Here is a 17,484-nt window from a genome sequence, read left to right as displayed (position 1 = left end):
AGCCGATTCTGAGATACAAATGTCAAAATTTTCAGACTCGTTTTTCTCGGAATTTTGGAAAAACGGATTCGGCATAACTGCTCTCAGCAGACGAACGGTAAGCAAGGAACGACGCGGCTCAATAGTAACCGAACCTCTAAAAAACGGAATTTTTATACTGATAGATATATCAAAAGAATTGGCTGATTATGCGGATTCCAAATATGTAAGTTTCATTAAGTTTAGTGTCACACATCAAAGGCTACGAACCGGAAAAAAATTTGCCTGATTTTTCAAAAAGGGGGAGGGGGAACACCCCCTAAAATTTGAAGAATATTCATAAAATCACATCATTAGAATCAGCGTATCAGAGAACATTATTTCAGAGGTTTCAACCTCCTATGTGCAAAAATGTGGAATTTTCTATTTTTTGCCGGAAGACAGATTACGGATGTTTTTTTTTTTTTCTTTCTTTTTTTTTAGGGGTGATCTTATCGACCCAGTGGTTCTAGAATATCAAGAATCAGTGCTCATTCGAACGGAAGTTAAAAGTTCTAGTGCCCTTTTTAAGTGACCAAAAAGATTGGAGGGCAACAAGGCCCCCCGGCCCCTTTTTGCATCAAATCGTCTGATCAAAATTTTGAGATAGCTATTTTGTGCATCGTAGGTGAAGGCCCAATAACTATACCTTTGGGTATAACATGACCCCACAACTCCATGGGAAAGATCTTTAAATTATAAAATTTGTCCTTTGTTTACGCATATATTTATTATTGGGGAGTATGCATACATTTTAGGGTGGGGGAGGTCGGATTTCCTGTTGGGGTTTTTCCATGGAGAGGGAATTTTTCAGGGGGTGAACTAGTCAGGGGAAATTTTACACTGGGGGATTTGTCAGAATTTATGTACAAAATTATTTTTATATGTCTTGCTTTCTCTTTTCCGTCTCAATTTTACGCGTGGGGTTGTTAAGGGTAACTGTCCGGGGTAAATTTTCACCGGGATTGAATTTTCCAGAGGATATTTCTGCGGGAGGGGGATTTTTCCGTGGAGAAGAAGTTTTTTCAGCTGAGAGTAAGGAGCACCTTTAAAACTTAAAACCAACAGAAATTATTGCGTATATGACGGGGGTAGTTCCCTTTTCAACACCTCGCTCTTTACGCTAAAGTTTGAATTTTGTCCTAATTCTTTAAGAACAACACTTGAAACACAAGGGTCGTTTAATTAGAACAATAAGAAACTTTTTTGAAGGTACTAAAAAACTTTTGAGGTGTTGAGGAGGGGGCAACGCCTTCATTGACGTAATAATTTCTGTTCGTTTTAAGTTGTAATGTTGCTTCTTACTTTCACTTGCAAAAACTTGTTTTTTTTTATTTAATGTAAAACCAAAGATTCGCATCTAAACCTTGCTTCTGTGGCAATAATTTCGAAAACTTAATTTGGAAATTCTTAGTTTCGAAAATTTAATTTAAAATTTCATACTTATTTACTTAAAAATCTAAATAAGTATTTGAAAGTGCAGCCAATTCATCAAAAAAGTATTTGCTTTTGGGCTCTCTATTTCCCTTTCGTTTCTATTTTGTGAGCACCCTATTTCCTTTCTCTTTGTGTTTCTTTTCTATTTTGTGAGCGCCCCTTTTCCCTTAAAACGTGAACGAATGAACAGGACTTACGATTAAACCTACGATTCCGTCTGATTAATTTATCTTGACCAGTTTCAACATTTGTGTAGAACTGAATTGAATTGTAGAATTATTTTTGTCACTTTTGACAAGAACGAGTTGAAAGATCGTTATATTCTTTAAAATTTGTTCCCGTTGCTGGGTCGGATAATTTTTTTTTCTTAGATTAACAGTCTTTATTTGTTTTATTTTTTACTTAAATTAACCTAAAATGTGTAGCCTGGATCTAACTTTATTTAGAAATTAACAATAACAACAACAAAAAACCCAAATTTTAGGTTAAACTAACCGTGGAGGACTAACCCACTTGTATCGCTGACCTCGTTTGGGGTGAAATGCAAGCATAACAAATTATGTTACATTGCCCATTTTTTAGCATTCATCACTCAAAATGTGCGTTTTTGCTACCGTTTACGGTTTACCAAATTCAGTTAATTTCAACGGGCCTAGTTTCGGTCATTAACAACAAACAATATCGAGTTTTAAGTTTAAATAAAAACGGTAAATAGACTTGCATCTAAACCAAACTTCTGTGGCAATAATTTGTTGAGAATTTCCTCTGTTTATCACAATTGTATCATTTCAACAAATTATAGATGAAATACATTCATATAAAAATCATACCTGGTAAAAGTGTCCTGAACCAAAATGAATACCACCGTCTTTTATTTAAGTTGATGGTTTATGGTCACAATAATTATGTGCACCTCCGTCTCTTATAATGAGCACCTCCGTCTCTTATTTTAGTTGATGGTTTATGGTCACAATAATTATGTGCACCTCCGTCTCTTGTAATGAACACCTCCGTCTCTTATTTAAGTTGATGGTTTATGGTCACAATAATTATGTGCATATCCGTCTCTTATAATGATCACCTCCGTCTCTTATTTTAGTTGCTGGTTTATGGTCACAATAATTATGTGCACCTACGTATCTTATAATGAAAACAACAGTCTCTTATTTTAGTTGCTGGTTTATGGCCACAATAATTATGTGCATATCCGTCTCTTATAATGAACACATCCGTCTCTTATTTTAGTTGATGGTTTATGGTCACAATAATTATGTGCACCTCCGTCTCTTATTTTAGTTGATGGGTTATGGCCACAATAATTATGTGCACCTCCGTCTCTTATAATGAACACATCCGTCTCTTATTTTAGTTGCTGGTTTATGGTCACAATAATTATGTGCACCTCCATCTCTTATAATGAACACCTCCGTCTCTTATTTTAGTTGATGGTTTATGGTCACAATAATTATGTGCACCTCCGTCTCTTATAATGAGCACCTCCGTCTCTTATTTTAGTTGATGGTTTATGATCACAATAATTATGTCCACTGTTTTATCTATTGTCCCTTTGTTTTTCTCTTTAGTGGCGTTTATTTGAATTATTTCTTTTTTAATCTAGTCGTTTGCGTAATACTTTCCTTAATTGTAAATATTTCTTTTTGTCATTTATTTGACATTTTTATTTCAATTGTTTGTATTTTTACAGTATTTGAATTGGAATAGAAATTCGGCTATTTCTTTTTCTTTTCCTTTTGCCTGTGATAGTTGTTTGTCATAATGTATTATCATTATATTCCCCCCCCCTCCTTCTGTCTTTTTTTTTCTTTGGCATTAATTAAATGTTAGTTTTTGGACATTGATTTTTTTTTTAATACTAATTTGTAAAAAAATACGTAAAGATAAATGCTTATGAGCGTTTTTACGCTTGATTGATACGTTTAACTTTTGTCTTGCTGTATCTATTGTTTTGATTTATTTTACCTGACATATGAAGCGAATTCGGCTCTAGTAGAGCTTGCGACAGCCTTTTAAAAATACGTAAAGATAAGATAAGAATAAAATACATAAAATAAATAAAAATAAAAAGATAAGATCATGTTATCTTAAATACATCGTATGGAATACATTCGAACCGATATATATATATATATATATATATATATATATATATATATATATATATATATATATATATATATATATATATATATATATATATATATACATATATATATATATATATATATATATATATATATATATATATATATATATATATATATATATATATATATATATATATATATATATATATATATATATATATATATATATATATATATATTGATTTTCTGCCGTACGAAAGTATATTTTTTTAAAAATATATTCTATTAAATATATTATAGAATATCTTTTTTCTTTTTTAGTATTTCGTTTGCTTGTTTGACTCCGTTATTTATTCTTTTATTGTTAGCAAATTATAAAAATAAAAAAAATATTTTCAGGGAAATTCTGTTATTGTTGAATCTGATGATGTTCATTGATATTGTACAGTTTTGTTACATAGAAACCGCTTGGCTGTCCTCTTGCCAAATCTAATATCTACGCAAAAAGATCGATTTTGAATTAAGGTTGAACTTCTACTAATCCCATCACCGTGGATTCAGTGTTGGAGTCAAAACTTTTTATCTACACAAAAAGATCGATTTTTGAATTAAGGTTGAACTTCTACTAATCCCAACACCGTGAATTCAGTGTTGGAGTCAGAATTTTTCAGTCTGTCATACTTTCCTGCAATTTGGTCTAGGAGCTGTGGGGGAAAAATTTTCACATTTTTTCCATGTCACCACCTACTAGTTAAGCCCGGCTGAAAACGGACAGGCAAAGATGGGAAAAAAACAGAATTAGAGAAAAACTTGTTGACAAAAAATTCGGCATCTTTATCCATTTCTAGCCCTCCAAAAAAAAAAAAAAAAAAAAAAAAAACTGTTTTGTGATCTTCTCCAAAAACCTGTAAAATACACATGCTAGGTTTTGGCACGAACAGCCAAGCTTCTCTGCTTGCTTTTGTCTTTTTTTTGGGGGGGGGGAGGGGCTTGTAAGTATTGCTTATATATGAGAAACTACGTTGATCAGGCACGTTTCTAGCATTTATTACTATCTTACTGTTACCACAACGCAGAAATCTTTTGCGTTGTCCTGCATCAGCGACAAAAACCAGACGTTTTTAATATAATTAAATATTTTTTAGGCTTCTAAATGATAGCGCAAAAGTCCCTGCGTAAACTAACATAAATGTTCTGGTTCTTTTATATTTTGTTTTCCTCAGACAACTTTAAAAATTAATATTGAAGTTATTTTATATTTAAATCAGTTATTTAATTACATATTTAACCATATTATATTTATGATTTTAATTTAAATTATGATTTTAGTTTTAAATTTATTTTGTTGATGAGTTCTTTTCAGTCATTTTTTTTATTATATTATTTTTTATTGTACTTCTCTGATGACAGTTGTAGCATATATAGCTGAAATACCGCTTAGGTTGTATACACTGTGTTATTCGCAAATTTCCTCGTCGTCTTCTCTTGTTTTGTATTCTAAATCTTGTAATTTTTTGGTGCTAAGATGTATCTAATAATATTTAATGATTAATTAATTAAATATTTAATGTTTCACAGATATATGGTTGACGCAGCAGACCATGACAAGATAGAAGCCTCGAGAAATGAGCTTCATCAGCTGTTAGAGAAACCTCAGCTCAGTGGAATACCGGTGCTGGTTCTCGGAAACAAAAGAGACCTTCCAAACGCTCTGGACGAACATGGACTCATAGAAAGAATGTAATTTGGCTTTTTATTATCTAATCCCTCTTTTCAATTACCTCAATTTAATTACAAATTGCTTTATTTTGAGTGCTGAACAAAAGCCTTATTAGACACAATACAAAGCCTAAATTACACCTCAAACAAAGCTTCAGACAAACTAGGATGAGTTAGAATTAATTAGGATTTTTATTTGGTAGTAGAGAAGTTTCTGAATTTGAGAAGTTACATGACCATTATCTATTTCCAATGACCCTGATTGAAAATACTTCCATGAATGAATGAATGAATGAATGACATTTTATTTACAAACTAATTTTCATAACATTAAACGTCGTTTTTTTTTTTTTTTTTTTTTTTTTTTTTTTCAGGTACATTATAAAAACAACGAGTAGATATTGAAAACATAACGGGCAGGATTATTCCCGAAATTAATGCAAAGAGTAACATGTCGGGCTGCCAAGGTTGGGAGATGGGATTCCTTGAGGTGGAGAATGTAAGGCACTTTGCTCCGCCCTTAAATAGTACTCAGGACTCTGTTCTGGATAAATGGTTATGGTTAAGCTCTGTGCCAGTTTGAGGCGTGACAGTGACACTTTTCATCGTTCTGAGAAATTGCGGTTGATTGTTGCTAAGATTGGGTTTGTGTTAGGTTTCTGTAGCAAACGAGGTCAGTTTCAGTTTAAAGATAGACAGTGACACTTTTCATCGTTCTGAGAAATTGAGGCTCAAGGTTTGCGGTTGATTGTTGCTAAGATTGGGTTTGCTCTAGGTTTAAGTTACAAACGAGCTCAGTTTCAGCTCAAAGATTGACAGTGGCACTTTTCATCGTTCTGAGAAATCGAGACTCAAGGTTTGCAATTGATTGTAGCTAAGATTAGGTTTGCGCTAGGTTTTAGTAACAAACGAGCTCAGTTTCAGTTCAAAGATTGACAGTGGCACCTTACGTAATTCTGAGAAAGCGTGGCTCGGCGTTTATGGTGGCTTATTGCTTAGATTCTATTTCCGCATTGTTTTCATGGTGGAAAAGCTCAATATCAGCTTAAGGCTCGAATGACAGTTTTCATTTTTCTAAGAAATCCTGGGCTCAACGTTTATGATGGCTTGTCGCCTAAACTGGATTAGCACTTGCTAATTCTGGAATTTGATTGAATAGGGGTATGAAAATAAGTATTTACAATCAAAAGGATTCTGTATTTGTTAGTTGAGAAGTTTCTGAATTTGAGAGGTTACATGGCCGCTCTCTACTTCCAATGAAGCTGGTTGGAAATACTTTCACGATTACGGTTAAGCTCAGCGTTAGTTTAATATTTGAAAGTGGCCCTTTTCATCTTCCTGAGAAATCATGGGTTCAACGTTAATGGTGGCTTATTGCTCAGCTTGGATTTACGCCTGCTAGTTCTGGAAATTAACTTTGTAGGTAAATTATAATAGAGATATAGGATTTGTAATGGATTTCTCATTCGTTATTTGAGAGGTTTCTAAGCGTTGTTATTGTGTGTTGACAGTAATCTTGTGGCACATGATAGCAGCAACAGTTTTCTTGTTTATGATAGCAGCAGCAGTTTTCTTGTCCTGATAGCAACAACAGTTTTCTTGTCCTGATAGCAGCAACAGTTTTCTGAAACGCTTAGTAGCTCTCTTGTTCAACTCAGCAAAATTCTTAAACAGGTATAATGGGTGTTTATTGATCTTTTCATCAAACAAAAGTCATCTGAAATTTGCCGATGTAAGTCATTTATAGAGAATTTAAGCAAAGGAACTGAAAGTGGTCCTTGTGGAACTCAAAATTTTGTTTTGCGAGAATTTGATGAATAATCATACAGCAGAACATATTGGCTCCTATCAGATAGAAAACTTCTGCCATTGAAAATTATTTCTTCGGATCTCATATACAGGAAGCTTAGATAAAATAAATAATCAAGCACGTCAACAACCTTTTACGTCTCAAAGGGTGTCTGCAGGGAATGCAATTATTAAAATTAGAAATCAGATGACAATCCTCCGACTTATTTAACTGCTGGTTCGTTTTGTTTTGAGTGAATGAATTTTTTCTTTTATTCTCAGTTATTCGCTAGTATCCGTCGATGGCAGTTCTAATTTTTGGATTTTGTGCAAATCGCGGATATTGGAGAATGACTCGCTTTATGGTTGTTAGTTATTTGGTTCTAATTCTTATAATATTTGGCTTTTATTGAATCTTATTTATCTTTTAATTTTTGTTTTTTTCATTGGTTTTTTCTTCGGCATTTTCCTTAATTATATTATTTTGTACGCGCTGAAGAAGAGAGGCGGTTGTCCTCTCGAAATATTCGCTTTGTGTGTTTTTACAGTATTCTCGTTTGGCCTAAAACCCACATTTTTGATCGTTTTCTTTCTTTATAATAAAAAAATTCATGACTAACCACATCAAAAGCCGTCATCAAATTTACTTATATTCATTGTCCAGATCATTGTTAATAATAACAGTCAGATGGATCAGTGCGTGCTTTGCCTTCTTTTTCTCTGTAACTAAAATGGATAATTTGTAATTTATAATTTTTTTAACTTTTCTTTAGAATGAGTCAGTATATTTTGTTGTAGGGTCGTTCATCAAATTACGATAATACATCATTTAGAGCTCCACAGGAATCACTTCTAGTTCCTTTGCATTTTCGACGCAATATCTTAAATTAGGTAATCTTTTCTAAGACCACATTGCCTTTCTTAAGGCAGTGTGAAAATCATGGAAAGGCAGTATGGTCTTAGAAAAAATTACCTAATTTAAGGTGTTATGTCGAAAATGTGTCGCATATATCATCAACCCTGTTGATAAATTCTCTTAGCCAGATCTAGTCTATAAACCGGAAACTATTTCTGACCCGAAAGTAATTATTTTGATCTGTATAAATACGGTTGTTACAATTGTAATGCTTTAGTCGAAATATCCGGATTTTTTGTATCTGTTTTCTCCGTCTAATAAAAGGACTTGTCCCCGTTTGAATTTTTATTTGTTATTTCCTTTGCTTTTCATTCTCTGTAAATGAGTTACATAGACCTTTTTTTCGCAGATTTTCTTGCTCTGTCCTCTTTTTTCTATAACTAATTTGGATATCACTTATTAAATTATGATTTTCTAAGAGTTCATAGGTCATAGCACAAAAAAAAATATCTAATAATCTAGACTGGCCTGTAATATTGGTATTAGAAGACTGTATCTAATTTTTTTTTAGGAATTTATCAGCCATTCAAGATAGAGAAATTTGCTGCTATTCAATATCGTGTAAAGAGAAGGACAATATTGATATCACCCTCCAGTGGCTCATTGCGCATTCCAAATCTGGCGGTACAGGAATTGGTCGTTAACGATCTTTTTTTACGACTTTTGATTTTTAATTTTAGGTTTTTGTTTAATTTTGAGCGTTTGTGATTTGTTGTCTTTTAATAGTTTGACTGCATTTTATTGCCTTATTTTGACGATTTATAAACGGTTATTTGATTATATATGTCTTTGTTTATTTTGGTTTATTTTCTACGATTATAATCATTGTTTTTTGTCTTTTAATCAGGGTTGCCATTGGCCTTTAAAAATCACGTGAAAATTCGTCCAAAAATCACTAAACTGGGGAAGATACACTAAACAAAATGCACTAAAGCTGTTTCTTAAGTATGAACTTTTTTCAACCAAAAAAATAGATTTCCAGCAGTTCAGAAGGCTTTAAGTGAATTTTTTTGTGGATGGGGGCTAAATTGTAACTCTGATAATCTTCTAATCTAAAAAGTGTGAAGTGCTTCAAATTCAGAAAAAAGCCCCCTTGGCAGTGATTTAGTTACTTTATGGTCACGGATATGGTTTCTCGTGAAAAATGCGTTTTCTTGCACAACGTTTTGTATGACATGAAGTAAAATTTCTCTGACGAATAACACATTTTTCTGTTTCATTGACACATGTCGGGTAAATATAATATTTTTGTGTCACTGACGTATTAGCGAAAGCCAAACAAAAACAGAACCAATTGAGAAAATAAAGAGCGTTATTCCCAAGCTTGGTTCGCTTTCTATCTGATATTCCTGACTAGCAGATAGATATTCGCAAGAACACAAAAATTACCTAGCTTTTAAAATGAATTCTTGCTACTAAACCGTTCCCGATTAGGTTTTTTTAGCGCCAAAATCAAATCACAACACTCATGGCTTTAAAACAGCCTATAAATTTCACTGTTTTTTATGTTTTGTAAATCATTAACTTCATAAAATGAATGGTATTTTTGAAAACCTTGCGGAATCATAACTGCGACAAATTATTCATGCCAGTTTATTGAGAAAATTTGATTGATATTCGAAGCTTGGCCGATTTTCAAACATCTTGTTTGTCAGTCGATATTCACGATTGTTTTCACTAACCAGTCTGATAAGAAGTGGCATCAATTGGGCCTTGCCCCCCGCCAGCGGTTTCTTGGGGTATTTAAATTGAAAAATACCCTTTTTTCATTTCGTCGAAAGGCTAAAAACGACCCCCCCCCCCCCCCTAGATATTGAAAGTAACTCTTGTTAACGGGGGTAAGTTCACTAGAATACCACTACTAATAGGAACTTGGCACAGCACCAAACTGCCTGAAGCCAAAACAGCTGCGCATGCTCCTCCTCCTCCCAAGTCAATTCAAAGCCTCATTCTTAACCCTCCCATGAATCCCTAATTTTCTTTAAATGCTTCCCTACTTTCCTAATAAAAACGGGGCTTTGTTCACTAGAATACCACTACTACTAGCAACTTGGTGCAGCACCAAACTGCCTGAAGCCGAAACAGCTGCGCATGCTCCTCCTCCAAAGTCAATTCAAAGCCTCATTCTTAACCCTCCCATGAATTCCTAATTAGCTTTAAATTCTTCCCTACTTTCCTAATAAAAACGGGGCTTTGTTCACTAGAATACTACTACTACTAGCAACTTGGTGCAGCACCAAACTGCCTGAAGCCTAAACAGCTGCGCATGCTCCTCCTCCTCCCAAGTCAATTTAAAGCCTCATTCTTAACCCTCCCATGAATCCCTAATTTGCTTTAAATTCTTCCCTACTTTCCTAATAAAAACGGGTCTTTGTTCACTAGAATACAACTACTACTAGCAACTTGGTGCAGCACCAAACTGCCTGAAGCCAAAACAGCTGCGCATGCTCCTCTTCCTCCCCAGTCAATTCAAAGCCTCGTTCTTAACCCTCCCATGAATTCCTAATTTGCTTTAAATTCTTTCCTACGTCCCAACCCACTTGGGGCTTTTCGTTTGGCCCCAGATGGATTGCCAAAAATTATAATCCTTGGCAATATATGAATCCTCAGGGTTGCCGGCCGTTGAAAAAAATCACTAGATTTTAGTGATTTTGTGGATGATTTAGTGATTTTCTTCAATAAACTATAGATTTAGTGATTTTTTACTTTAGGCAATATGAAAAATCTCTAGAAATAGTAATAAATCACTAGGGGTGGCAACCCTGGCCATCCTTCATCCATAAAACCTGACCTAGCCGTCTTAGCCTTTCTTTTATTGTAGCCCTAGAAAATGGGATCGAACCCTATTTTTTGAACAGTTTACTGTTTAATATAAAGCCGATTCAGAATAAGATTTTACTCATACTGAGAATTAGCGAGCTCTTATTTGAGTTAATCAGAATTTTTCCGCTAATCAGAAAATTGTATGAAAAATATGATTGGCTACGTTTTACACCATTATATTGTTGTATGTGTGGTCTAGAATTCAATTATTGTTAATGATAATTGATTATTTGTAATTTTTCTCGTTCCAAGTTAACGAATGAAACAAAATAATAAACCTGTTATTATAATCGTACAACGGCCTGCACTGTTATTTCCTCTTTATTATAATCATTTTAGCGGCTAATTCTGTTTTAACTGTCATTTTAGGCTGGATTAATTAATGATAATTTAGTTTTGGAAAACAACCTCTGTTGCTGTCGTAAGCATGAGGGCATATAGTCTCGACCCCGGTAGGGATTCAGATTTTTACAAGGATTGGGGTTTTACGGTTAAAGGGTGTATTTATTTACCTGAATTGTTTAAATTCTCCTAGGCAATTCCCCTTTTCTTTTTTTGTACGTAAGGCTTTGAAATTCACAAATTATATCGTAAAATAGAAAACATATTCCACATCCTTAAAAATTATATGTCAGGTATGTTATAACACATGGCCAAGCCTGATGCACCAGTATGACCGAAGGGCCCTAGAAATCGATAAAGGAAAACAAATCGCTGGACAAAAGAATAACCTGCTAAAACTGATAAATCACTCAATTGGCAACCCTGGTTATAACTGGATAAGTTTATGAATCAAGCATAGGTGCTTAAGAGATTGATTTCAGAAATTAATAAAATTTAGTTTATTGAATTTAGTTTTATTTATCTATTCAAAGTAGAGCTGGTTTTTGTGCTGTTTAATACTTAGTCGGTTTAAATTCTGAGCTTCTTAGTTAATTTAGTCTTTCTTTTGTTTTATTTATTCACTGTTCCATTATTCATTCATTGGCTATTATTTATTTATTGATTTTATCTTCTTTGCGGCAACTATTGACAAACTTCGGCAAAAATTTCTTATCATCTTAATTAATTAATAATAATTAATGACAAGAAAATTGTATTAATAATATTATTTAAGTATATTAATTAATTATTAATTAGTCATTATTAATTATTAGTAAACTATTTAATTATAATAATAATTTTAACAAAATTCTCAGTAGTGTTCATAATACCGAGAGCATACATAATAAAAACATTTTTTTTAAGCTCTGTCAAAATTAAGAATCTTATGGCAATACCCCTTTTCTCTCAGTGTTGTCAGGCGCCTGAATATTAATTGCCGATTCAAATATTTCAAGTTGAAGCTTAATGTTTAAATGAGAAGTTAAAAAATTCATCAAGGAAGATGCTCAGGATGAACAGAGTACCAAGGACATCAAAATAAAAACCTTTTGCCCTTTGGATCTATTTCAGGCTGTCCATGCAAGAAAGTCTCAACTTTCTAAGATTTTTCTTTTATTTGTTTCCAAATTTTGAACCTGTAGAACATTTCTACATTTACATTTATACTAATAACGGGGGAAGAGGGTATCTAAAGGCTGGATCCAGGGGAAGGGTGAGAGGGGCGTCCCCCCTAACATAGTCTAAAGTAGTGTAATTTACTTAATTAACGCAAGTTTGTGTTAATTAAATTTGCTCCTAACGCAAGTTTATCGGATCAACCTATTTTGCGCCCTCCCCGCCCCCTAAAAAAATCCTGGAACCGCCATTGCAGCCATCCTTCCTTGGCTGTTGCCTCCCCCGATAATATAACAAAATAAATTGAATATAATGAGCCTAAATGTAAAAGGGGTAAAATTTATTATTGTACATTCTATCCTTGGTATATCAATTCTTCTTGAATGTGCTTGAAATCAGGGATTCGTCAAAATCAAAGTGAGGCCTTTGGCCCCATGTGCATGACTATGTTTGAATTAATTTTGACTATTTAACTGTTTTAAAATGAAGTTGTGTGCTAATAAGTCATTTTAATACTTTAATTTCATCTTCTTCATGTATAAGAAATTGTAGGTGATGTATGGGTCTTAACCCTTTTGTATTTCAAATGCTGCGGACCCTTTTGCGTTTCCTAGGCCGTTTTATATTTAAGATAATTCTTATTTTTTGTGCCCGTTTTGGGATACTGGATTGATCTCTGTTTGGAAATTTGGAGCCCCCGGTTTGGTCCCAGGACTGATGCAAAGATCTTGGTAGTCAAGAACTGCCGTCAATCCATGGACTAGACTCTAAGAAAATTTATAAGCAGCGATAATAAAACATGTTATGGTATGCTTTATGCAAGGTTTTAGCTGAGGGATTTATGTTTTCTTCGAAGTTTTTGGGCAAATTGGAAATTTTTTAGGAAATTTTGTCGAAAGCTTAGACATAAACCTTTGTGCTGAGCCCAGAAAAATTGAAATACTTGAAATTTGTCAAATGTTGTATTTTTCCTTCGATAATAAATAACAAATTTTGTGTTGATGCAAATATTTTCTTACTGCAGTGTATTACGTATTTATTTTTATTATTTCTGAATTATTCAATTATTTCCGAAAAAGTATGCAATATAGTAAACGCCCTTTATTGATGTCCCCTAGTTTTTTTTTTTTTTTTTTGGTTTTACTATACGTTTTTTATAACGCATGTTTTCTTTTTAAAAATTTCTAAGCCATAATCTATGGATCACAGAACGTATTCAGCTTGGACGATATGCTAGGATGTTCGTTGTGTCAGAAATGTCTTTTCCTGAGCGGGGGATGGGGAGGGGGGGGGGATAAAATAATAAACTTGCATATTGTAAGTGTGGCTGAATTTATTTCAAAAGGCTTCAGGGTGGCATTTGTAAGTTTTGTGCATGCTTCAGACAGAAAATTCATTTCAGTGAAAAAGGTCACACAAGATTCTCTTCTTTTTTTAATTTCTTGCTTTAAAGAACTTTAGAAGAGTTAGGAACCAAGGGTGTATCCAGGATTTTTGTTCGGATAGTGTATTTTTTCGGAGGGGTTTTACAAAAAAAACGCATTAAAAATTTGTTAATATGCCTTTTTTGTTATGTGTTTGAGTCAGACAAAAATTTCAGTGCGGGATGGGGGATTCCAACCTGTTAGTCCCCCTCGCCCCCTGGATAGGTCCTTTGTAGGAACACAACCTTTCGGGATTAGTCCCACTCTTTGAGGATGTTTTATGAAAAAATTATCGTTAATAGTCATATTTTATTGGGTACTAAATTCCCCCTCCCCAAGATCAGCAACTTGCTAATTTATCTACTTTTTTTCTTGGAAAGAGCTCTTCTCGTTCCTCCAGTGAAAGTTTTGTTTTTTGTTATCTTTGGACAGCTTGACCGTTCAAATTATTGAGAAAAGGTCGTGAATTAGTAATGGTTAATTACATTGAATGCTTAATAATCCCTCTTTGTAATAGGTGGGTGATTAAACCAAAATAAGCCCATGTCTTTACTCAAAATTCTTACTAATGACGCAAAAGGTTTTGTTTGTTTCTCGGGCAAGAACTTTAGAAACTAAAAATATCTTATTGTTCTTTTTAAGCCCAATAATGTCATGTGTTTATATGTCGTGTTTTTTTTTTGTTTTTTTGCCTGGTTAATTTCAAATAAATAAGCTTTTTAAAAAAAATGCTTCATAAAATTTGTTCGAGATTTCTTGTGCTGTAGGATAGGAGAATTTCAAAAGTGTCTTCAAAAAATTGACTTGGCGATCTTTGTAACTGGGATCATAAAGAGATGCAGGCAGAGCATCCCCTGGATTTGACGTGCACCCTTGCTGAATAAGAGGGAATTCCGTATTTTCCCTACAGTAATAGGAGTCATCCCGACATCATTTGATAATTTCTGTAACTTAGGAAAAAGGCAAAAACTAGGTGCATGAACCCAGAGGTGCCAATGGAGGGGGGATTATTCCTCTTAATTTGTTCCCCTGATTTCCTACCTCCCCTGACTTTGAAAAATATCTTTTTTGCTATTTTTACTTGAAAAAGATTTTTTTTATTGTTAAAATGTTTTTTTCTGCCCCCCCCCTCCTATATTTCACGAATTGGAGTCTTTTGACGAATCCAAAGACCCCATCAAATAAGGAGAATAAGAAATCATATTTCAAGTTGAATGTTTTGTCATATGTTGTTCCCTAGAAAAATAAAATCGTTCCGTGGTGATACAAAAACGGCTCTTTACCTAGACTGAATGATTCCTCTTAACTTGAAGGACTTTTTTCGCTAAAAAAAATAACTTTACAATAATAAAATAGATCCTATAAAATTAACCAAGATAATTTTTATTTTGGTAAATATTTAATGTGATAAATCCTATTTAGTAAATAAAATAAATAATAATAAATGAATGACAAAAGCTTTTAGTCTTAAAAAAATTAGATTTTTTTTTATTTATGTGTTTTTTGGAATCGTTTACTTAGTCATCTCCTTGTTTCCTCAGTTAGAGAAATCCCCAGGTGTTTGAATGACTTACTACTATAATAAAAAATTCAGATTTTGTTCTTCGTCTTCAACGAGGGTGCCACAAAGAGCTCAGGGGATTCACTATTAATATATCTTAGTCAATCTGTACAAATTATTAATACCGTTTCAATGTACTTTCGTTTCGATTTGAACGGGAAAATTTCAATGTGAAGAGACCCAAGTAAAATTTCGTACCTTATGCTACTTAACTTAGGCTACTTAGAGCGATTTGCATCCGGTATCATACCGACCAGATTCATTTGAAATTTTGCTGTCAAACAGAGAGTCCCTTAAGAAGAAAAGAAAGGAGCATGTAGATGGTTGACATTTGGCCAAAGTGTAAGCCAAGTTTTAAATTAAATGCAGTTGGTAAACATTGTTTGTCCCTTAACCATATGATAATAAATGCAAACATCCGACATTTTAAAAAGACATCGGAGGTGTTTTTAGTAAATGAAGTGGGAGGGCATGTCTAAAACCCTTATAATTCAATTTTGAGTCCTAAATCTTTGAATTTTCTCGGAAACGCTTTCTACCAATCAGAGAGACTGACTGTCTCGTCCTTTCTTATGGAACATAAGAAAGGAGGTCTCCGGACTGTCTCCTCCTTTCTATGCGGAATATTTTTTTTGTATTTTTGAAACTACGCTTAAACATTTCATAGCAAGCCTCTAGATTTGTTCCGCCCTTCCCGAGATTTTGCACACACCCGCCTAGATTCTGAAAGCTTTCTTTTTATCGTGTTTCTGCCAGAAGAAATTTGAAAAACGACAAAATTGTCCTAGAACAGTTGATCCTTCTAAAGTTTTCGTTTTCTTAGTGAGCCCTTAAACCAAGGAATAATTCTTTTTAAAAAGGAGAAAAGAAAGAAAGAGAAAAAAGTGCGCTTGCCTTGCTGCTGGTCGCAACAATCCCTCCCAACGACAATGCATTCCACTTGCCAACTCATCCCAAAAACTCTTATTTCCATCCAACACAAAAATTAAATAATTTATTTCCTTTTTTTCTTTTTGTGGGAACTTGAGAGTAAATGAAATTCAATTTGACTGTTTTTCAAAAGTCATAGAACCGGAACAAACTGTTTTAAGATCCTTACGAGAATCAGACACATTTGCCGAATTTTTCAAAAATTCAGACAATTTATTGTAAACATTTAGCCCAATATGACGTATTGACAATAAAGATCTGGTTGTAACAAAATAAGATGTCTTTACGTCCTGTAGGATAATTGTGTATTTGATCACTTGAAGTAAATAAATTTAGGAAACACTAAGGAACTAGTTTGGAATTATGCTTATACATACTAGTATACGAAAGTGTCAAAGGCAAGATCAGCAGCAATATATATTCAATAATATTTTGATCCTTTGATCTGCATTGCCGATCCTCCCCTAAGCCTTCAGAATTGAATAAGATCTCTTATGCTTAATATTTGATGAAATTTAAAAGCTGAAATCTGCCTTTCAACTGTCTCCATGTTCTTTTCTTTCACAATCCGTAAGCGTTTTAACCGCTTCCTTTGGATTCTTTCAACGCATACGGGTTGCGGAAAATCGCACGGATGCGCGGCAAGAGACGCTTGCGTTTTTCCACAAAAAGCAATCCAAAGCGGTTTTTGGCAGATCCGTGCTCTGTGTGAATAGTGAGTTAGTTATATTTGAGCACTACTTTAGCAACCCTGAGCACGGGCTGCAGTCTACACATAATAAAATAGTGCTAATATAGCACTTCCGTGCTACCAGTGGCACCCTGTCCACAACTGATCAGCTAAAAATAATCCAACAGTCAGAATCAAGTTGAAATTCTTGCAGACCTTAAGTGAGTCCGGGCAATGGACCTAGCCACAGACAAAAAGTAGACGATACAGTTGTCTATATATCCTATTTTTCAGTGTTAAAAAAAAGGTTGGGTATCCGGGTGCCTTTTGGCTGTATACTATATGATGAGGTCACTGTGTGCTAGAAGCTTGAGAAATCAAAGATAGACAATCCACAGTATCAAATTGATTGGTACCAAAAAATTATTTCAGTTGGACGTCTGCATTACATACATTTTGTCGGTGTCATGGAATAGTTATGATTTGTGCTTTGGTTCATTTCGGTCATTGAATTTTAGTACCTTGAAAATAGCGAAAAACGCTGTCAAAAATAACCGGTAGATGAAAAGAACAAACAACACGGCGTGACTTGT

At 33.8% G+C, this 17,484-nt stretch overlaps 1 protein-coding gene across 1 annotated transcript in view; it reads left to right on the top strand.

The window, feature by feature from the left end:
• Arl8 (ADP-ribosylation factor-like protein 8) overlaps positions 1-14,445 on the top strand; it is a 29,566-nt gene extending 15,121 nt beyond the window's left edge. Inside the window, exons 4-5 of the mRNA XM_089106375.1 lie at positions 5,139-5,300; positions 8,495-14,445. Coding sequence (XP_088962501.1) covers positions 5,139-5,300; positions 8,495-8,627 — 295 coding nt within the window. The 3' untranslated portion in view covers positions 8,628-14,445. The remainder of the gene's footprint in view (positions 1-5,138; positions 5,301-8,494) is intronic.
• Positions 14,446-17,484: the final 3,039 nt, after the last annotated feature.

The sequence above is a fragment of the Artemia sp. Qi Xiang Cuo genome, chromosome 20 (genome assembly GCF_049724085.1).
Source record: "Artemia sp. Qi Xiang Cuo chromosome 20, ASM4972408v1, whole genome shotgun sequence".
NCBI classification, from domain to species: domain Eukaryota; kingdom Metazoa; phylum Arthropoda; class Branchiopoda; order Anostraca; family Artemiidae; genus Artemia; species Artemia sp. Qi Xiang Cuo.
Note: the sequence above shows the minus strand (reverse complement) of the source record. Positions and strands in the feature narration are given on the sequence as shown.